Here is a 20,981-nt window from a genome sequence, read left to right as displayed (position 1 = left end):
TATATTTTCTCTATTGATGTATTGATCTGTAAGCCATAAAAATGAAAGAATAAATTAATTTTTTCTTACTGACGAAACTAACGCCTTCATTTCCACTCATTTATGAACTTGAGCTGTTTCAAATGATTGTTAAATGAGTTGTAGTTAAGGGATATTGACTGTTGATGAGATGAAATGAAAATTCTTCAGTGACACAAACCCTATAATAAATCCATAAGAATATATTCCAGTAAAAGATACTCACCTCTAAATATGATGAGGCTGAAAAGTCACTATTGAGCAACATGAGGAACATTATCATAGTGATGCCAAGGCAGATTAAATAAATCTTACCAGTATGATAATGGTCAGTAGAGAGGGTAAAAAAAAAATCCCTACAGATTTATTTATAGAAAAATTGCACAATTTATTTTTTTATATGACTAGGATATTCTGTATTCAATATTAATATTCAGTACACACTACATTTTAAACAGGGCACTAGGGCTTTAAATGGCTCCTTGAACCCTCGGGCACCCAGTTAATAAACACCCACGTCAGCACACAGTGCTCCAGTCGCTCTAACTGGGTTTCGGTCTTTAGGGCTGAGCAGGAAGTGCCTGACTGTGTGGACCCTGGACGAGAAAAAAAAAAGAAAAAGAGCACCGAAAAAAAAGGCTAAAGAGAAATTAAAAAAAAAAATGGAAATGGTGGCAGACTTGGGGGCGAGTAGACTCTATCGGGCGCCGGGTGAATCAAGTCACCAGTGAGTATCGACGGGGTTTTTTTTTTGTCAGGGGTTATCACGGCGTGGGGCGTTAAGTAAGCGGGTCCTTCCGACAACCTCGCGCCTGGAGAGAGTCGCTGGGTCTGGGGCAGAGAGGCAAATCCTCCTCGCTGCTCGCTGCTGCGCTCCGGACCTCCGGCGAGAAGTGGAGGGTGGTCTCCAGGATGAAAGCGGGCGTTTTCTCCCCAAATTCAGATATCCTGCGTTCATATGTGTGTTTATCAGCTCGCAGCAATGCTCAGTTGCTTTTAGGTTTGTGTCTATTTTTCTATTGTGTGCTGTGCTGGAGCCTGAAGTGGGCGTCGCTCCAGGACAAGACTGGGCTTTCGCTGGCTGCCCGCTTTTCTCTCGCAGGACTGCAGCACTTCTTCTCCGTTTTTGTGTAGGTCGACTGGTGCCTGAATTAAGGGAGTAATAGCTCGGTTTAGATACTTGCTTTTGGTGAGACATATGAGGAGCACTATGGGAGTGTTGCGGGCGTTGCACCGTGTGGGTTTATCGGGCGGTGGTGGAGCCTGTCGCTGCAGAAAGCAACGCGCAATTACAAATGAATGCAGAGTCGAGGCGACATGAGGATGGATTAAATAGGTTAGAATAAGAACTATTCTGCAAAATAGGGTTGCGGCATTTTTTTTTTTTTTGTCTCTTTTTTTGCATGGCTTTATTTCCTCTTCCCCATGAGTCTGTTGTGTTTGTAACATCAGAGATTTCTTCCTCCCTCAGGGATGATTATAGGGTTTTTTTTTGCCACCCGATGCTCTCCTGACTGGAGTCGGGTGTTGCCCATTAGAAGAAGGGTTTTTGATTGAATGCACGCCTCAGCCAATCACAGCGCAGAGTGAAGTCCGGGTGGGCGGATGGTTCTTCTGCAGAGCTGGAGATAGTCCAGTGCAGAAACAAAGACAGGGTGGAGATGTGACAGCTCCATCAGTGGGGTGTGTTTGCTGTGTGACCTGCTTTTCATATTGAGGGTCTGTACCATAAAACATTTACCAGAAGCAGGTGATAAGATCAGATGTACTTTTAAAAAAAAAAAAAAAATACTTGCTCCCTCACACACTTTTTCTCTGCTTTTTATTAGTCAACGTTTCGGTCAACAAGGACCTTCATTAGGACATTCATTATTATTTTTAATGTCCTTGAACCCCCAGTTAATAAACACCCACGTCAGCACACAGTGTTCCTGTCGCTCTAACTGGGCTTCGGTCTTTAGGGCTGAGCAGGAAGTGCCTGACTGTGTGGACCCTGGACGAGAATAAAAAAGAAAAAGAGCACCGAAAAAAAAGGCTAAAGAGAAATTAAAAAAAAAATGGAAATGGTGGCAGACTTGGGGGCGAGTAGACTCTATCGGGCGCCGGGTGAATCAAGTCACCGGTGAGTATCGACGGATTTTGTCAGGGTTCATCACGGCGTGGGGCCTTAAGCGGGTCCTACCGACAACCTTTTTGAGAATGTTTTCCTCTCCTTGATAAGATCAGATGTCCCAGCAACACTCCAGGAGTGCATGTCTCCCTCCTCCCTCCTATGTAGAATTCAAATAATACAGCATATGGACTCATAGAATCTAGGGTGACCAGGTTGTCCCACTTTACGAATGACTGCACAGCATTTTTTTCCCTTGTCCCACATGTCCCACATATTGAGACGGATGTCCCAAATTTTCATTGGCTCTAGTTTCCAAAAGTCAAACCACTGCAGGACAGACGCTTTTTTTAAAAAAAAAATTTTAATCTGGCTTTTATCCAATGGCTGTGGGGGAAAGCAGAGAAGGCTGTCATCACGCGGCTGTGTTTGCTGTCAATCAAACTGAGCACACGTGGGGTCAAGTGCAGGTTGACCTTTCTCCGTTTATGCTATGCCTAACGGGGGAAAATTGAGAGTCACCGCAAAGTCACAAGCTATGCAGATTTAGGCGGAATATGATGGAAACTACCCCAAAGAAATGGAAAAGCAGCTGCAACAAAGACTGTGAAACTACTTATAAGTCTTTATAAGCCGGTGGGAAGTCGATTCTCTTGCCAGCTATTTTTCAATTTCACACGGGTTAATACGACATGAAGCGACACAGTTCGTGTGAGTCTCAAAAGATTCAGGCAAAGCATAGAGATGTTACAAGATAAGGGGCAGAATAGAAATGTTTATTATTTAAGTTAGATATTATATCCAAATTGTAGACCACCTCTCAGCCTTGGTAATGTGTCCCACATTGTCCCACACAAACATACCCTTTGTCCCACATTTGTTTTTTTGGGATCTGGTCACCCTAATAGAGTCTTAGTTTGTTAATTCAGGATCATGAAGATGGAAGTGTCTCAATTTCAGTAAAGAGTGTCCACAAGGCCTTTATGATCTGTTATTTTCCTACAGAACAAGTCAGTCTATGCTGCATGCACAACCAGTGACGGCTATCATGTTGTCTCCTGCAGGCAGCCCCAGAGGTGGTTCAACACCGCTGACATCACAGTGGCTCACCAAAGCAGCCTGCTGAAGCAGCTCAACCAGCAGCGCCGCCAGGAGCTTTTCTGTGACTGCAGCGTGCTGGTGGAGGGCCAGCTCTTCAGGGCCCACCGCAACGTTCTGTTCGCCAGCAGCGGCTACTTCCGCATGCTGCTGTCCCAGGGGCCTGACGGGCTGTCCGACTCTGTCAACGCCACCTTTGATGTCTTCAGCCCCGAGACCTTCACCGTCATCCTGGATTTCATCTACTCTGGCCAACTGGAGTTGGCCAGTCACAATGTGATCGAGGTGATGTCTGCAGCCAGCTACTTGCAGATGAACAATGTCATCAACTACTGCAAGAACTTCATCAAATCCTCTTTGGAAATCAGTGTGAAAGATGAAGACAGTGACCGCTGCCTTAGCTTGTCTGAGACCTGCAGTTTTACCAGTGGAGCAGGGGAAGAGAACTCAGAGCAGCAGCAGCAAGGCCCCAGCTCGGTCAGCCCACCACCGGCACTCTGGACCAGGGACAACTCCAGATCCCAGACTGGCTTTATGGGGAAAGACCCAGACCAGGAGTCATCGGCCTCAACCCTGAAGACGAACCCAAGCAGCCCTGCTGATGATATCAAGGCAGAGGCAGAGGACCTACAGGACCCTCAGGACCCTCTGTACATCTTACCTGGATCAGAGCGCCGGCGAAGTAAAGGGGGAACCAAGAGGAGAGCATCCAACAGCATTCGCTCCCACCAACCTGATGACTTAGACCTTGAGGAGGCGAGGACAAAAAAGGCTGAAAAGGCAGAGGAGCTGTATGCGACTCTACCACCCATTGTGGGTGTTATTGGACACTTTAATAAAGGTGAGTTGGAATGTATGTGAGAAAATGTATAGATGACTTTTTATGACATACTATACTCTGACTTTTTATGACTAACTATACTATGACTTTTTATGACTTACTATACTATGACTTTTTATGACTAACTATGCTATGACTTTTTATGACTTGCTATACTATGACTTTTATGACATACTGTGCAATGTTTATTTATGACATACTATACTATGACTTTTTGATGACATGCAATATTACTATGTTTTTATGACTTTTTAAGGCACACTATACTATGACTTTTTTATGATGGACTATGCTATGATTTTTTCATTACATACTATTCTATGACTTTTTTATGACTTTTCGATGACATAATATACACTACTATGACATTTTTATTACTTTTTATGACATACTATACTATGACTTTTTTATGACTTACTATACTATGACTTTTAATACTATACAGTGTTTATTTGATGAAATACTATACTATGACTTTCTAATGACATACAATATTACAATGTTTTTATGACTTTTTAAGGCACACTATACTATGACCTTTTTTTGCATACTCCAATATTACTTTTTATGGAATACTATACTATGACTTTTTATGACAGACTATGCTATAAGTTTTTTTATTAAATACTATTCTATGACTTTTTTATGACTTTTCGATGACATACTAAACTACGACTTTTTTATGACTTTTTAATGACAAACTATACTATGACGTTTTATGACTTACTATACTATGACTTTTTAATGACATGCTATATTACTATGTTTTTATGAATTTCTAAGACAAACTATATAATGACCTTTATGTCACTATACAATGACTTTTTTATAACCTACTATACTACGACATTTTATGACTTTTTTATTACATTTTATACATATATATATATACAATATATATTGTATATATATATATGACGTTTTTATGGCTTTTTGAGAAATACGATACTGTGACTTTTTAATGACATACTATACTAGGATTTTTTTGTGACATACTATGCCATGACTTTTTTATGAAATTTTTATGACATACTATGCTATTACTTTTTATGAGATAATATACTATGACTTTTTATGACATACTATACAATTATTTTTTTAAGTTTTTATGACATCCCATACTATAATTGTTATGATTTTATTAGTTATTATTATTATTATTATTATATTATATTAGTTTGTATAACCTTTTCTGATATACTATATGACTTTTTGACTTTTTATGACGTACTATAATATGACTTTTGTATGACTGACGTTTTTATAACAAAACCTAATATATTATGAAATGCTATACTATGACTTTTATATAACATACTGTTCACTGACTTTTTCTGACATACTATACTATGATTATTTTCTGACATACTAAACTATGACTCTTTATGACATACTATACGATTAAGTTTTTGAGTTTTTATGACATACCATACTATGAATTTTTATGGCATAATATACCATGACTGTTTTATAATATATTATACCATGACTTTTTATAACTTTTTCTGATATATTATAATATTACTTTTTTTCTGACAAACTGTACTATGAATTATGACTTTTTATGACATACTATACTATGACTTTTATATGACTTACTGATGACTTTTTATGAGATAACCTAGTTATCTCATAAAAAGTTTTGACAGCATACTATGCTATGACTTTTTTCGACATACTACACTATAACTTTTTATGACTTTTTTTTATCATACTATATGATTTTTTCAACATACTATGCCATGACTTTTTTCGACATACCATACAATGATTTTTTTTACTTTTTCGACATGCTACTGTATGACTTTTTACGACATACTATACTATGACTTTTTAATTATGTTTTTTGACATGTTATTGTATAACGTTTTCAACATACTATGATTTTTTCCAACATATAACACTGACTTTTTTCGACATACAACACTGACATTTTTATGACTTTTTTGACTTACTATACTGTGACTTTTTTATGACTTCTTTTAATATACTATACTATGACTTTTTATTTACTTTTTTTGACAGACTATGACTTTGACTTTTTTTCAACTTACTATGCTATAACTTTATATCACTTTTTGGAAATACTTCAGTGTGACATTTTTCATCACTTTTTTCAACTTACTATACTATGACTTTTTTCACTTTTTTTGACATGCTATACCATAATTATTTTCAACATACTATGCAATGACTTTTTATTCACTTTTTTCGACATTCAATACAATTACTTTTTTCGACATACTATACTATGACTTTTTAATCACTTTTTTCGACATTCTATATTATGACATTTTTTTATTTTTTCAACATACTATACTATGACTTTTTTCTAAATACTATGTTATGCCTTTTTTATCGCTTTCTTCGACATACTATACTGTGGCTTTGTAATCACTTTTTCGACATACTATATTATGACATTTTTCACTTTTTTCGACATACTATACTATGACTTTTTAATCACTTTTTTCAACATTCAATACTATGACTTTTTTCAACATACTTTACTATGACTTTTTTTTATTTGTTCGACATACTATACTATGACTTTTTTTTCGACATACTATACTATGACTTTTTTCGACATACTATACTATGACTTCTTTTTTTTTTTCGACATACTATACTACGACTTTTTTTCGACATACTATAATATGACTTTTTTTTATTTTTTCTACATACTATACTATGAATTTTTTTAGACATACTATGACTTTTTGTATTTTTTTGACATACTATACTATGACTTTTTTTTCGACATACTATACTATGCTTTTTTTAGACATAATATACACTGACTTTTTAATCACTTTTTTCAACATTCAATACTATGAATTTTTTCAACATATTATACTATGACTTTTTTCAACATATTATACTATGACTTTTTAATTACTTTTTTCGGCATACTATATTATTCAATTTTTCACTTTTTTCGACGTACTATAATATGATTTTTATTTCGACATACTGTACTATGACTTTTTTTAGACATACTGTACTATGACTTTTTAATCACTTTTTTCAACATACTATATTATTCCATTTTGCACTTTTTTCGACATACTGTACTATGACTTTTTTCACTTTTTTTTGACACACTACACTACGACTTTTTTGTACTCTTTTTCTGACATGATATATTATGACTTGTGAAATAGCTCAGTGATGTAGATGGCTGGAATACTGGAGGTTGTGAGTTCAAACCTTATGTGACAGTGATTTTTGAGGACTAACTTAAAATTATGAAGTCAAATACAAAAAGAAACAGTGCATCATTGTATCTGGTCAGATAGCTCAGTGTGGTAGATAACTGGTTGGAATTCTGGAGGTTGTGGATTCGATCCTTATGGGACACAGTCTGTTTTCAGTTCTAACTTCTAATGACGAAGTCAAATATACGAAGAGGACAGTCCCAAGTGTGTGTGGCATTGATGGCTTGGCTGCTAAGTTCACGGTTCTGTGTGTGACAGAGCGGGGTTCAATCCCACCCTCACATCGATGCCCGGTGCCCGATAGTGGAGTGAGACGGTTCGACATACTATACTATGACTTTTTTATTTTTTCGACATACTATACTATGATTTTTTTATTTTTTCAACATACTATACTATGATTTATTTTCACTTTTTTCGACATACTATACTATGACCTTTCTCGGCATACTATATTATGACTTTTTTATGACTTTTTTCGACATACTATACCATGACTTTTTTCGACTGTTTTATGCCTTACTATACTATGGTTTTTATACGACTTACTATCGTTCTCTAGAGAACTGAGAGAAGGAATGACATTATCAGCATACTGGCATGGTGTGCAACCCTCAAAAAAGAAGCCAGCTCTTTAGATATCCAGGAAAACCAAAGCCAAAGCTCTGAAAAGTTTCTCTTCTTCTTCGCAGACTCCAACCCCATTATGCGCTTCAAATGTCCATTTTGCACACACACGGTGAAGAGGAAGGCAGACCTGAAGCGCCACTTGCGCTGCCACACTGGAGAGAGGCCGTACCCATGTCAGGCCTGCAATAAGCGTTTCACTCGCCTGGAGCATCTTCGTAGCCATTTTGAGACAGTAGGTTTTATTTACAAGCAGGAGTCATTCAGTATTGATTTAACAGATTAAGAAACATAGAAATTGTGTTAAAGTTTACACACCAGCTTCTCCTGCACCATTAGGTCGACAAACAAAAGATGCATTGTTTTCTTATATGTATCAGTGTTAACAACCCCCAACACCAGAAGTAACACAACATTTTTGATGTAACCTTCTTTGTTTCTTGTTTCACCACAGATCCATCAAGCCAGGAAGCTGGTGTGCAGGAAGTGTAAGTGTCAGGTGACAGAAGACACTGGGCATGTGGTGTGTGAGGGCACACGGCGCTATCGCATGTGCACCGCGTGCATCCAGGAAGTGGATTGTGATGACATCCCCATGGACAGTCTAGATAGTGCCAATGACGAGCCAGCCCTGTTATTGGGGGTGGACGGAGAGGAGGAGGGGGACAGCAAGAGGAGCTGGATGGTAACCGATGACGATGACCTGGCTGAAGACTCGGGGGCTGACCTCATCATCCAACAAGTGGACGACAGTGATGAGGAGCTGCAGTGAAATGGAACCAAAGTGTGTGTCTGCTAAAGCCATGCAAGAGAATTTATGCATAAAATATGTGATCTACTTATGTAAATACATACATTATTATATATTAGTTGTCTATTAGTTAAATGCAACAAGGTTAATCTGTACTTTCAATGAGATGTTGACCTTTGTGACAAAATGGAATGCTTTTTGTTGCTTCATAAAGATATGCAGTATCCAAAGCATGCATATTCAGCGTTTCCTTTACTTCAATTATAGTTAAATAATAGCTCTTTCAAAGATATGTTTTATTCATATGCATGGGACAATACGTTTGCTACTACTTTTTTGGGACTCTACTTTGATAAAAGCTGACATTTGAGGAAAACCCAAGGACAGAATAATGACTCTTGCTATTTCCCGTCTCCCTGTAGGGAAAGTCCAGAGCAGACTTTTTCCCAATGTCGCAGGGTTGCAGTTTTTTATGATTATGTGTGATTATTATATGCATTATGATATAAAACCAATTATAATTTATTTGTTTGTCTTTTTTTACTTTTTTGAAACATTAAAGATATTTTTATACATTTCTGTGTCTGTATCTTTTCACCCCATGTTTATGTAAATGGCAAGTAATATCAAATCTTATAAAAATAAATTATATTAAGGACAAGACCAATAAAGGAGAAAATATTGAAATGCGCAAATACAATAAAATAAAAGGCAGATTACGTGTTTACAAAATAAAACTATAGCAATTAATTATGTATACACTTTGTTTTTTGTCTTTTTAGAAAGATTATCAGATATGTAAAGACTTGAAGTAATATGGATATTCTTTTAGAAAAACGACATTTGTGAATAAAAAGTTCCCAAAGAAGTCAAAACATTTTGCCATGAAATTAATGTGACGTATTTGCATTCAATGACATCAATTTATGTCAAAGGCCTACTACACTATGACTTTCATTAAGACTTTTTGATGACACACTCTACTGACGTTTTTCGACATACTATACTATTACTTTTTTTTTAACATATACTTTACTATGATTTTTTTATGACTTTCTTTGACACACTAAACTGACTTTTCTCAACATAGTATACTATGACTGTTTTACGACACACTATACTGACTTTTCTTACAACTATTTTCGACATACTATACTATGACATTTTTTTTACTTTTTTTTCGACATAATATACCATGACTTTTTTTGATATTCTTTGCTATGACTTTCATGGCTTGTTATGGCATACCATACTATGACTATACTATACTATGTTTTATTACATACTATACTATGACTTTTTATGACATACTGTATATGATTTATTATGATATACTATACTATGACTTTTTATGACAAACTATACTATATTTTTATGACATTCTATACAATAACTTTTTTATGACTTTGTATGACATACTATACTAGGACTGTTTTATGACATATTATATATGACTTTTTATGACTTGTTATGACATACTGTACTATGAAGTTTTAATGACATACTAACTGTACAATGACTGTTTTGACTTTTTTATGTTATACTATACTATTACTCTTTTATGACATATTATACTATGACTATTTATGACATACTATATATTACTTTTTATGATATACTATACTATGACTTTTTCTGACATATATATACTATGACTTTTTTGACATATATATTTTGACTTTTTCATGACGTTTTATGTCATACTATTCTATGACTTTTCATGACTTTTATGACATACTATACTATGACTTTTTATGACACACTATACTATATTATTATGACATATTATACAATGATTTTTTCATGACATATTATACTATGACTTTTTATGACAAACTAACTATACTATGACTTTTTATGACACACTATACCATGTTTTATGACATTCTATACAATTACTTTTTTATGACTTTGTATGACATACTATATTATGACTGTTTTATGACGCATTATATATGACTTTTTATGACTTGTTATGACATACTATATACATGACTTTTTATGATTTAATATACTATTAGTTTTTATGACATATATACTATGACTTTTTATGACACACTATACTATATTTTATGACATTCTAAAAAATGACTTTTTTATGACTTTGTATGACATACTATATTGCTTAATGACATATTATAAATGACTTTTTGTGACATACTAAACTATGACTTTTTATGACTTGTTATGACATACTATACTATGACTTTTTATGACTTACTATATATACGTTTTTTTATCATATACATACTATTAGTTTTTATGACATATATATATAATGACTTTTTCATGACTTTTATGACACACTATACTATATTTGTATGACATACTATTCTATGACTTTTTCTGACATATGTACTATGATTCTTTATACTATACTACATACTATATGTATTTTTCTGACTTTTTCTGACAAACTATACTATGACCTTTTTATGACTGTTTTATGCCTTACTATACTATGTTAGTAAAAAGGCAGTAAAAAAGTTAGTAGTGCAAAGTACAAAGTACAAAAAAAATATACCAGATATAAAAATACAAGGAGATGAAGAAAACTGTTAAAACTGAATATAGTGCAGGGTAACAGCTGTGATACAGGACTACTAAAAAAAGTGAATATAGTGCAGAAGAGACTGTTAAAAATGAGTATAGTGCAGGGTAACAGCTGTGATACAACATAGGTGGGGGGGTATATATGCTATTATATGCTGTTTTAAATGTATTCAAACATATATGGTAATTAATTCAAATTAATATTTTAAATAAACTATTATTTTGTTATTCTATTTCCCAGCCAATAGATGGCGCCTTTAAGATGCTTTTTATCATCTGTGACGTCACCCTTCCTCTGACGTCAGACTAGAGGCTGGACCATGATGGCGGCCGTCATGAGGCTTGTAAACAGAAGCACTTTAAGTTCAGCAATGGGTCAGCAGTATGTGGCGTTCAGCTCAGCCGCAAAGGTAAACGCAGTGAGTATTACTCTTGTGCTTTTATCTTCCAGCAGGTTGTTATTGTGTATGTTTAGCTGGACGGCAGTGCTTGCCGGCTAGCTGTTAGCCTCCTCTAGCTGGTAACCTAGGTGGTAACCTAGTAGGTAACCTAGCTGGTAACCTAGGTGGTAACCTAGCTGGTAACCTAGTAACCTAGCTGGTAACCTAGCTGGTAACCTAGTAGGTAACCTAGCTGGTAACCTAGCTGGTAACCTAGCTGGTTACCTAGGCAGCTGTTGGCTACCTGTCAGCATATAGATCTATAAAACAGCTTCATATCTCTGCTTGTCAGGCTCAACAGGTGAGCTCTTTCTACTCTAATGCTACGTTAACACCTGTATTAAATGTGTTTGTGTGTGCAGGCTGGAGTAAGAGCAGGTCAAGCTCTTCCAAAGAAGGTGAAGATAGTGGAGGTGGGACCTAGAGATGGTCTCCAGAATGAAAAGGTGAGGTCATGTAAGAAGACTTGTTTAATTTGCAGCAGCTGTTATAGCCAGCAAATATAATATAATACCCCACACCTCACCTCCATACCTGTATTGACACACAGTACACCTGAACTGATGGACTATATTGCTGTGCAATATGCTTCCACTGTGTAATTGTCTATAATATATTAATTATTTATTTTTTTAAATATTTTTATGAGAGCTACAAGTTCTTTTAACATGGTCATGGAGCATATATATATACTGTATAATTTTATTCTGGGGTATCGTTCCTATGCAGATGGTAGTTTAGTTTATTTATTGACTACACTGAGGGCGTTTTATATTTTAATAATTTATTTATTTATTGTGTTGAGTTTAATGTGCTACTTATTTTTTTACTGTAATTACCTTGTGCCTTTTCTACCTTTTTTCTTTTCTTAAAGCTGACTCGGTGTAAACTGCTCAGAATTCCAATGTACTTATAGGTGCAAATGGCAAATAAAACTCTTGAATCTAACAGGCTTATTGAGATAGAAGCAGGTGCATTGATCATGTTATTGTGTATCCAGGTGAAAGAATCTCAATAATGCATGTGTGTCAGTGTTTTTCCAAGTGTTCCTCATCTTGTATTGCTTTACTGCTTCCACTCTCAGACAATCGTGCCAGCGGCGACTAAAATCCATTTGATTGACATGTTGTCAGCGTCAGGGCTGCCAGTCATTGAGGCCACTAGCTTTGTGTCCCCAAAATGGGTTCCACAGGTGAGTTAGTTCTCCCCCAGAGAACATCCATATGGAAAGTGCTGACACGCCCAACGTAGAAACTACAGTCTATAGAAATGCAAGTGGCCACTAATTGGTTTCTGTCATCTTTTGTTCATAATGTCAGATGGCAGACCAGGAGGAGGTGATGAAAGGGATCACTAGGAAACCTGGAGTGTCTTACCCGGTCCTCACCCCCAACCTCAAGGGTTTCCAGGCTGCTGTGAGTGTCAAGCATTTTACATCCCCGCTACACTAACATATCCAGCTTCTTACACTGTAGGTGATGCATCTAAATTAGGGCTGTCAAACGATTAAAATATTTAATTTGCGATTAATCACACGATTGGTCGATAGTTCATTGCGATTAATCGTAAATGAATCGCACATTGTTCAAAATGTACCTTAAAAGGGAGATTTGTCAAGTATTTAATACTCTTATCAACATGGGAGTGGACAAATATGCTGCTTTATGCAAATGTATGTATATATTTATTATTGGAAATCAATTAACAACGCGAAACAATGACAAATATTGTCCAGAAACCCTCACAGGTACTGCATTTAGTATAAAACATATGCTCAAATCATAACATGGCAAACTGCAGCCCAACAGGCAACAACAGCTGTCAGTGTGTCAGTGTGCTGACTTGCCCAAAATGGCATAAAAGCAGTTAGTAAGTGTAGTGGAAGTGTAGTGCAAGTTGCATTAATACGTTAAAGAAATGAATGGTGTTAAAACAAATTTGCGTTAACACGTTATCACGATAACTTTGACAGCCCTAGTCTAAATGTTTCATTTAAAATGCCTTTCCCTTGCTCTTACTTACAACAGGTGAAGGCAGGAGCTTCAGAGGTAGCCATATTTGGTGCTGCATCGGAGCTGTTCAGTAAGAAGAACATAAACTGCTCAGTGGACGAGAGTTTACAGCGCTTTGACGAGATTATGAAAGCAGCGAAAGACGCTGGTGTGCCAGTTAGAGGGTAGGATTACTGGCTCGCTCTTGACTGTCAACAAACGTATAAATCATTGAAATTATAGAGTGTGATTTTTTGGTTTCTTCTCTGTTTCCTGTCACCGCAGTTATGTGTCATGTGTTCTCGGATGTCCGTATGAAGGCAAGGTGGCACCTGAAAAAGTTGCACATGTGAGTTCTCACTTGATACATGTTGACATTACATCATCCTTTTACAAGTAGCATAAACATAAGCACTGTCATTCAAGTTCGTTCTTATTCCCAGGACGTCAAATACCGGCGCTTTGTCATGCCCGTCCTCTTTCGATACCGCCACACAAGGCATCCTTTCGTGGCTGTTCATGTCCCATATTCACAACGTTCAGTCACATTTTCACTGTATAAATGTAGTAATTTTAAGCCCAACCATGCTGTATTTTCCTAAACCTAACAAAGCGGGTTTGTTGCCTCATCCTAAGCAAGTGTTTTCATTAAATTTACAACGTTAATTGTAATGTGTTTACGTGTTTACTGCGACCGAAAAGTTATGCTGAGGGGGCATTAAGCACGTGTTTACTGCGATGGAAAAAGTGACGTCGAGGGGTCAGAGAAAGCGACAGTATGTGACGAGTTGAGATGACAATGTGTCGGTCACTCACGCAACCAGGTCAAGCTTTACCTCTTTCTTGCAGGTAGCCAAGCGTCTGTACTCCATGGGCTGCTATGAGATCTCTCTGGGTGACACTATTGGAGTGGGGACTCCAGGTAGCATGATTGAAATGCTGGAGGCGGTGAGCAGAGAGGTGCCAGTTAATGCCTTGGCAGTGCACTGCCACGATACCTACGGCCAGGCCCTGGCTAACATCCTCGTAGCCTTGCAGGTCAGACCTGGTTCTGGTTATTTATCTTTGAACAATGCAGATGGGGGGAATAGAATATCAATGCAGGTGATCTAATGTTAGTGCAGTGTTAACTTAAGTTAGTTTCAAGGTAAAGTTTTTCTGTGTTTTGCAGATGGGAATCAGTGTGGTAGACTCGTCAGTAGCTGGACTGGGCGGCTGTCCCTATGCCCAGGGGGCTTCTGGGAATGTTGCTACTGAGGATGTAGTCTATATGCTGCATGGACTTGGCATTCAAACGGTAAGAAGTCACACTTTCTCTTTAGCCTTCCCTGTCTTTTAGTTCCTTTTATAGTAGAGATTAAAAATGCTGCTCTTGCTTTTGTGTTAAATTATTGTATTGTTTTTCTGATGAGGAAAAATACTCTACCATTCATTAAATGCACCAGCTTTGCAGATAATTCCAGTCCACCCTATCATAATTTACTTATTGCAGTTCTAATTATTGTGTAAGATGTGAGCTCCCTCAAGTTTTGACCCTTTTGACTTTCTGTCCTCATCTCAGGGAGTGGACCTCCCGAAGCTGATGGATGCCGGAGCTTTCATCTGTCGAACCCTCAACAGAAAGACCAACTCCAAAGTGGCGCAGGCCACCTGCAAGCTGTAGACAGAAAAGCCAAACCACGGGCTCCTTCACAGATTGTACACTGCAGCAGCACCGCCATGTAAAGTGGAGCCATCGTCCTCCGTTTGTTCAGTTCTCCACTTTATAGTTTGACTTTGATTCATCCTCTCCTGTTACGGGAATATTACTTTTAAGATTTAGATGCTACTGACCCATCCTTCTGTTTAGAATAAAATATCTGATTAGATATTCACTACATGATAGCATAGCTGGAACAGTGCCTTATGTAAAGTCTAATCATACAGATCCTACCTATCAAAAGCCATGCCTTCACCTGTTTCTATAATAGTGTGTTTACATTCCTTTCTGGGCAATGGGTAAGCCAATGGGAAGAACAGACTTTGTTAATAATAATAAATGAACCAGTAAAAATGTCCTAGGGACGGATAAACTCAACTCAGTTGTAACAGTTGTTTTGACTTCGATCATCCTCTGTAAGCAGTGTTCCCTGTCTTTAAATTCATTTTCTGTATAGTCCTTATAAACTTGGGCATTTTACTGGCTTGTGATTAAATGTCGATGTGCTGTGTATTTATTTTGAAATGCATCTCTTCAAATTCAACATGTACATATACTAGATTTAAAAAATAAATATTATTTCATAAATTAAGAGTGTCCCTGATCTAATTTTGACAGCATTGTGATGAATCTACAGGCTCTGAAACATTGTTTTAGGCCACTGGTTTCCAACATGGGGGTCCTGACCCCCACCAGGGGTCGCCAAAGCTTCATGAGCAGTCGCGAGGCCTTCTTGATTTTCAGGGGTGTAAGACAACTTTTTTAAAAATATATATACAGTTGGCCTTTATCTCAGCATTTCATTCATTTATGTGAAGAAAACTAAATGGAATTATTTTTAAAGTTTGAATTATTATTCAAGAAATTAAAAAAAATCTCACAGGATAAGGGCACGGTGAAGACCTGAACACAAGCTATATTCACAGAGCCTTTCCTCTCTGCTGAACAGCCTCGTCCTGCATTAGATAAGTATGCAGTTAAACCAACCAAAGACAAGATAGGAAAATGGCCAAAAAGAGAAGAAAGCACTGGATTTGTCAAAAAAGAAGCCTATTGAATAAGTATGATTGTTAAAATTTCGAAAATACAGAAAAAAACATCCTAAAAAATAGCAGGAAAACTTGAAAATTCATCCAACTTACACCAACTTCCTACAGCTATTGCGCTCTCTATTTGGGTTGATCGTACAGTTTATCAGTTGCTCTGTACTTTTGTTATTATGCATTGAATAAATATGAAATATCCATAAAAAAAGTCACTTAGTCAGAGGTCGTCAGTGTACTCAACTGTAGAAAAGGGGTCCCTTTGGGAAAAAGGTTGGAAACCACTGTTTTAGGCAATATAAATGACTGAACAATGTTTAAAGAAAGATTGTTTAACATCAAGAATATTGAACCTTGGATGTTAAATTTCTGCCATTTCGTCAACATCAGTTCTACAAATGTTGCTTTAAAAAACTGATTTGACGTCATCATACAAGGCACTAAAGTGAGCGTTGATCTTTTACAATCTCCATAGTGATTTTGCAGTGTGTTGCGGAAATGAATCAGAATAAACAAACTGTTTTCTTTGCCGCACCTTGTTAAAACCTGACTGACGAGTCTGACAGGCGGACTGAGATTCTTACTGCAGGTCTTCACAACACGGGAAAATAGTGTGTCACGATGACGCACAGCTATGTCAAATGCTAATTGGCATGCAAACCTGATGATCGTTAGTGTGAGAAACTTCGTTATTATGAGTCGGTGGCGACGGAAAAATCCAGCTCTTTAAATAATAAGGATGATCAGACAGTATCGTGGAGTGGTATCTGTCCCTTCCACGTTTAAATGGAAAACCATAGTCCAGGAATAGAATTAACAGCAGCCCTTATTGGTAAAACACCAAACAGTAACACACATTCAATAAATTTAATATATTTAGTTTTGTAAAAATGACAATATTTACAACAAGTGCATAAAATACATTTCCAGCTGATGTCCACAGTGGACGATTAGGGACAAAAAAAATGTGTAATAGTTCAACTGTTTGTTCAACCTTCTTCCCACCTCCTCCACCTCCTCCTCCTCCTCCTCTTCCTCTGTGCTCCATCTCTACCAACACTGAATTAAACAGCAGCATTCCTTTCGCCTTATTTAAATCAACAGTGGTCTTGGATGAGGACAGTTTGTGTACAAGCACGTCAAAACACAGGCAGTCTATGTACAGCGTGCGCACTGCAGCATAAACCTGAGACCAAGCATGTCCGCCGACGCTCTAGATTAAGGAAAACATACTAATGATATAAGTCGCTTATCTGAGAAAATAAATGCAGTAAAAACATATCTTTTTGGCCAGTTTGCACACCTTCAAGTATTACTCAGCCATAAGTCTATGACTTTGGAGTGTCCACACACCAACGCACAACTGTTTACCTTTCGTCAGTGTCATCTGGACAACAAAAGGTGAAGATAAAGCTACGATGTCAGTTCAGTTAAATAAAAGAGGTCGCTGAAATGTGCATCTCACATTCAGTGACAACAGACACACCACTGTATGTATACACTGGCAGGGAGGGTGAATACCTCCGCCAGGTGTGTCCGGCTTCCTTGTGCGAAGCTGAACGTTTTGTTTCCTTCCCCTCCCGTGTCAAAAACTGCAATCAGAAGAAAGACAGAAACCTCACAGGAATGTTCTAATATGGGTGAAGGGGTGAAGTTGAAAAGGCACACAGGCCTTTATTGTATTCAAAAAAAAGAAAACCCACATATCATTAACAAATCAATTCGGCTCTAGCTGACTTGTAAATATCGTGGATGTTGACTTGGAAACCAAAGTTCATGCATAGAAAAAGAGTCTTAGATGTGGACACAGGGGCCCACAGGATGAATCCAGTACTGATGACTCAACTTCCAGTGTCTGACACACAAACTGAAGTTTGGCTCGTAGTTCTGAGTCTGTTTTCTGAGGTTTGTCTATGGGGTTCTAGCCCAAGCACTGCCGAGTGCTGCAGCCTGAGTTCGGCTCATGAAGAAACGGTCAGATCAGGAGCAGAGGCCCGTATCTTGTCTTCCAGTTTGAGTCCAGATGGCCTTGACTTGAACGCACTCCTAAAGGACGGAGGCTTCTCCTTCAGCTCCTGCCTCGACATATTCACGTTGTTAAAGTCTTCTTTGTTGTTGTAGTCGTCGTGATTCACGGGTGTTCTGCGATGGCGCCTTTTGATCTTGTTCGCGCATCGTACGACGCGTTTGGAGATGAGATAGATGATCTCGCAGATGTTCAGGACGATGCAGAGGGCCGAAGCTCCGACCATGAAGTAGGTGAAGACCTTCTTCTCGGTGGGGTGGCCGACGTAGCAGTCCACAGTGTTGGGGCAAGGCGCCGTGGTGCACTTGACCACCCTCGGCAGGTAGAAGCTGTCGTAGATCCGGTGGAGGATGTAGAGGAAGGACACCTCGATGCCCGTCTTCACGAAGAGGCTGATGAGATAGGTCCACCACAAGCCACCGTGTTTCTTGCCCGTGTTGTTATACAGCTTGGTGGTGTCGCCGTGCTTCGCCTTGTACTTGCGCTCGCGGTCGTCGCGGTACGCCACGTGCATCACCACCATGAACGACGGGCAGGTGACGAAGATGAGCTGTAGGGCCCACAGGCGGATGTGGGAGATGGGGAAGAAGTGGTCGTAACAGACGTTGGCGCAGCCGGGCTGCTTGGTGTTGCAGTCAAAGTCCTTCTGCTCGTCGCCCCACACTCGCTCCGCCGCCACCACGTACACCATCACCCGGAACACAAACACCACAGACAGCCATACCCGGCCAAACGCCGTGGAGTATTTGTTCACCCCACTGAGGAGGGCTTGGAAGGTCTTCCAGTCCATGTTCTTGGCTGGCAGTCAAATACGTTCTTCTCTGGGTTTCCTCTCTTATTGGTAGTAGTTTATCTTCAAACCTGAACGAGGCAGAATGAAGAATGGGTGAACATGTTTGCATTGTCTGCTGAGTTATTCATCTGCTTTCACTCTTTGTCAATGGTGTCTCACTAAGCTCCAGGTGGCTTCAATAACACAATAACCTTTTGTGCTGACTTTTTTAAATCACTAATTTATCTTCCAAAGCTGATTTAATGTGAAAACATCTCCCACAAGCCTCATTTATCATCTCTAACAGGAACAAACCACTAACAATAACACTTAGGAGGAGTAGGCCTCGAGGCAAACCGTCCATGAAGGAAACAAGTCGGACCAACGTTATTAACACACCCAAAGTTGATATATATATTTCAGAAAGCAGTATACCTACTTCACAACTTGTAGACTATACAAATATTAATTTAAGAAACAAAGTAAATACTATCAGTCTTCCGTGTGTGTGTTAACATAAAAAGCTTACTTACTTCAGCCATTTGAATATGTGTGCGTGCCAAAAAAGTAGCCTTTTACGCACAGGCTTTACGCGTTATTTAGACTTATTTACGTGATAGTTTGGGCTCTTTACTGACACGAGGCACTTCTACAACCACCAGGGATTATTTATCCTTTCATAAACTGCCGTATAAAAGCCAGCACTCATTTTCAATTGGCTGAAACGCAAACTTAACTCATCTTAGACACATCAAAAGTTCATTATAGGGAGTTTTTTACTTACCAAAAGAAGTATCAGTCCATTATTAGTTGAAAGACACGCAATTATATATATTTCCAGGGGGTTTCTTCTCGCTTAAATGTCGTTTTAGTCCTTTAACACACGGATTTGGCTCCTCGAGACAGGTAGAGCAGCGCAGTGTTGAGAAACGCTCCTGTGGGTGTGGTTAAAGAAGAAGGAATGGAACTGCCCCAGATGTTCCTCTCGCTCTCGCTCTCTCTCCCTCCCTTCCTTCCTCTCTCTATCTCTCCCACTCACACCCCAGGGTTAGGTGGCAAATCGGGCATTTTTTACATAACAGTTATTACAGATCACAGAAACCATCTCCAGGTACTTTGAATAGGATTTGGAGATAGGGCTACACATGCACTGTTAAGAATTTCCCAGTAAAATAACAGTAAAGAACCGGCAGCAGGGTTGCCTTTATGTTACTGTAAAAGTAACATTATTATACTGTCGCTTACATTTACAGCTTTGTACTGTTAATGAAAAATACAGTTTGAACTGGTTGTTTTTTTATTAATTTCACAGTATTTTACAGTTAATTTACTGTTTAAAGATACATTATATAGCTGTTTTTCCCCTTTCTTTTATCTTACTGATTTGTTTTAATGCACTATTTAAGTTGTATTTTTTACATACATTTTAATAAACATTATTTTTTTGCCTAGATGAATAGACTTAGCAGGTTACACACATAGGAATAGTCACACTAAATACAATTAAAGGCACTTGTTAGGAAAAAGGCTTTAATAGACTTGTCGACACTTTTCCCAAAATGTATATCTATAGCTGGCTACAAGCACAGAATGCAAACCATAACAACATGTGAGTGAAGAACAGAGCTAATTCACTGATTTTACAGTCATGTACAATGTACAAGCCTCACATGTGCAGAAACTGATGATACATTAGACAGTTGATCAGCAGTAAAGTGCTGTTTTTTAAGAATGCATTATAGTTCAGTTAAAAAACGGCCTATGAGCGTAATTTAACAGGTTTTCTTTTGTATT

At 37.9% G+C, this 20,981-nt stretch overlaps 3 protein-coding genes across 5 annotated transcripts; 2 read left to right on the top strand and 1 right to left on the bottom strand.

The window, feature by feature from the left end:
• Positions 1 to 333: 333 nt before the first annotated feature.
• On the top strand, positions 334 to 9,188 carry zbtb8a (zinc finger and BTB domain containing 8A). 2 transcript variants are annotated; one of them, XM_037746672.1, is made up of 4 exons: positions 334 to 745; positions 3,193 to 4,067; positions 7,978 to 8,147; positions 8,367 to 9,188. In XM_037746672.1, the coding sequence occupies exons 1-4, from the start codon at positions 681 to 683 to the stop codon at positions 8,682 to 8,684; spliced, it is 1,428 nt and encodes a 475-aa protein (XP_037602600.1). In that variant the 5' UTR covers positions 334 to 680; the 3' UTR covers positions 8,685 to 9,188. The 2 variants fall into 2 exon arrangements, with proteins under 2 accessions (XP_037602600.1, XP_037602601.1); XM_037746673.1 differs by lacking the exon at positions 334 to 745 and adding an exon at positions 761 to 2,140.
• Positions 9,189 to 11,497: 2,309 nt separating this feature from the next.
• On the top strand, positions 11,498 to 15,935 carry hmgcl (3-hydroxy-3-methylglutaryl-CoA lyase). Of its 2 annotated transcripts, none has more exons than XM_037746678.1 (9): positions 11,498 to 11,635; positions 12,019 to 12,102; positions 12,741 to 12,848; positions 12,976 to 13,071; positions 13,684 to 13,832; positions 13,933 to 13,996; positions 14,497 to 14,685; positions 14,819 to 14,944; positions 15,209 to 15,935. In XM_037746678.1, the coding sequence occupies exons 1-9, from the start codon at positions 11,537 to 11,539 to the stop codon at positions 15,308 to 15,310; spliced, it is 1,017 nt and encodes a 338-aa protein (XP_037602606.1). In that variant the 5' UTR covers positions 11,498 to 11,536; the 3' UTR covers positions 15,311 to 15,935. The 2 variants fall into 2 exon arrangements, with proteins under 2 accessions (XP_037602606.1, XP_037602607.1); XM_037746679.1 differs by having other exon boundaries at positions 11,499 to 11,626.
• Positions 15,936 to 17,242: 1,307 nt separating this feature from the next.
• Positions 17,243 to 20,148, bottom strand: gjb3 (gap junction protein beta 3). The gene is made up of 2 exons (XM_037747547.1): positions 19,972 to 20,148; positions 17,243 to 19,276 (listed from the first exon to the last, which is right to left on the bottom strand). Exon 2 carries the CDS (start codon positions 19,203 to 19,205, stop codon positions 18,351 to 18,353), a length of 855 nt encoding a protein of 284 aa, XP_037603475.1. The 5' UTR covers positions 19,206 to 19,276; positions 19,972 to 20,148; the 3' UTR covers positions 17,243 to 18,350.
• Between the last annotated feature and the right edge of the window lie 833 nt (positions 20,149 to 20,981).

Source organism: Sebastes umbrosus, chromosome 16 (assembly GCF_015220745.1).
Source record: "Sebastes umbrosus isolate fSebUmb1 chromosome 16, fSebUmb1.pri, whole genome shotgun sequence".
Taxonomy (NCBI): domain Eukaryota; kingdom Metazoa; phylum Chordata; class Actinopteri; order Perciformes; family Sebastidae; genus Sebastes; species Sebastes umbrosus.
The sequence above is the reverse complement of the archived record's forward strand: the minus strand, read 5'-3'. Positions and strand labels throughout refer to the sequence as shown.

Bases quoted from the DNA above. Each gene is read 5' to 3' on its own strand.
- zbtb8a (XM_037746672.1), top strand. From the start codon at position 681: ATGGAAATGGTGGCAGACTTGGGGGCGAGTAGACTCTATCGGGCGCCG. The intron at 746-3,192 runs GTGAGTATCGAC...TGTCTCCTGCAG, and splicing joins CCGGGTGAATCAAGTCACCA to GCAGCCCCAGAGGTGGTTCA. The intron at 8,148-8,366 runs GTAGGTTTTATT...GTTTCACCACAG, and splicing joins TTCGTAGCCATTTTGAGACA to ATCCATCAAGCCAGGAAGCT.
- hmgcl (XM_037746678.1), top strand. From the start codon at position 11,537: ATGATGGCGGCCGTCATGAGGCTTGTAAACAGAAGCACTTTAAGTTCA. The intron at 13,833-13,932 runs GTAGGATTACTG...CTGTCACCGCAG, and splicing joins GCTGGTGTGCCAGTTAGAGG to TTATGTGTCATGTGTTCTCG. The intron at 13,997-14,496 runs GTGAGTTCTCAC...TCTTTCTTGCAG, and splicing joins CACCTGAAAAAGTTGCACAT to GTAGCCAAGCGTCTGTACTC.
- gjb3 (XM_037747547.1), bottom strand. From the start codon at position 19,205: ATGGACTGGAAGACCTTCCAAGCCCTCCTCAGTGGGGTGAACAAATAC.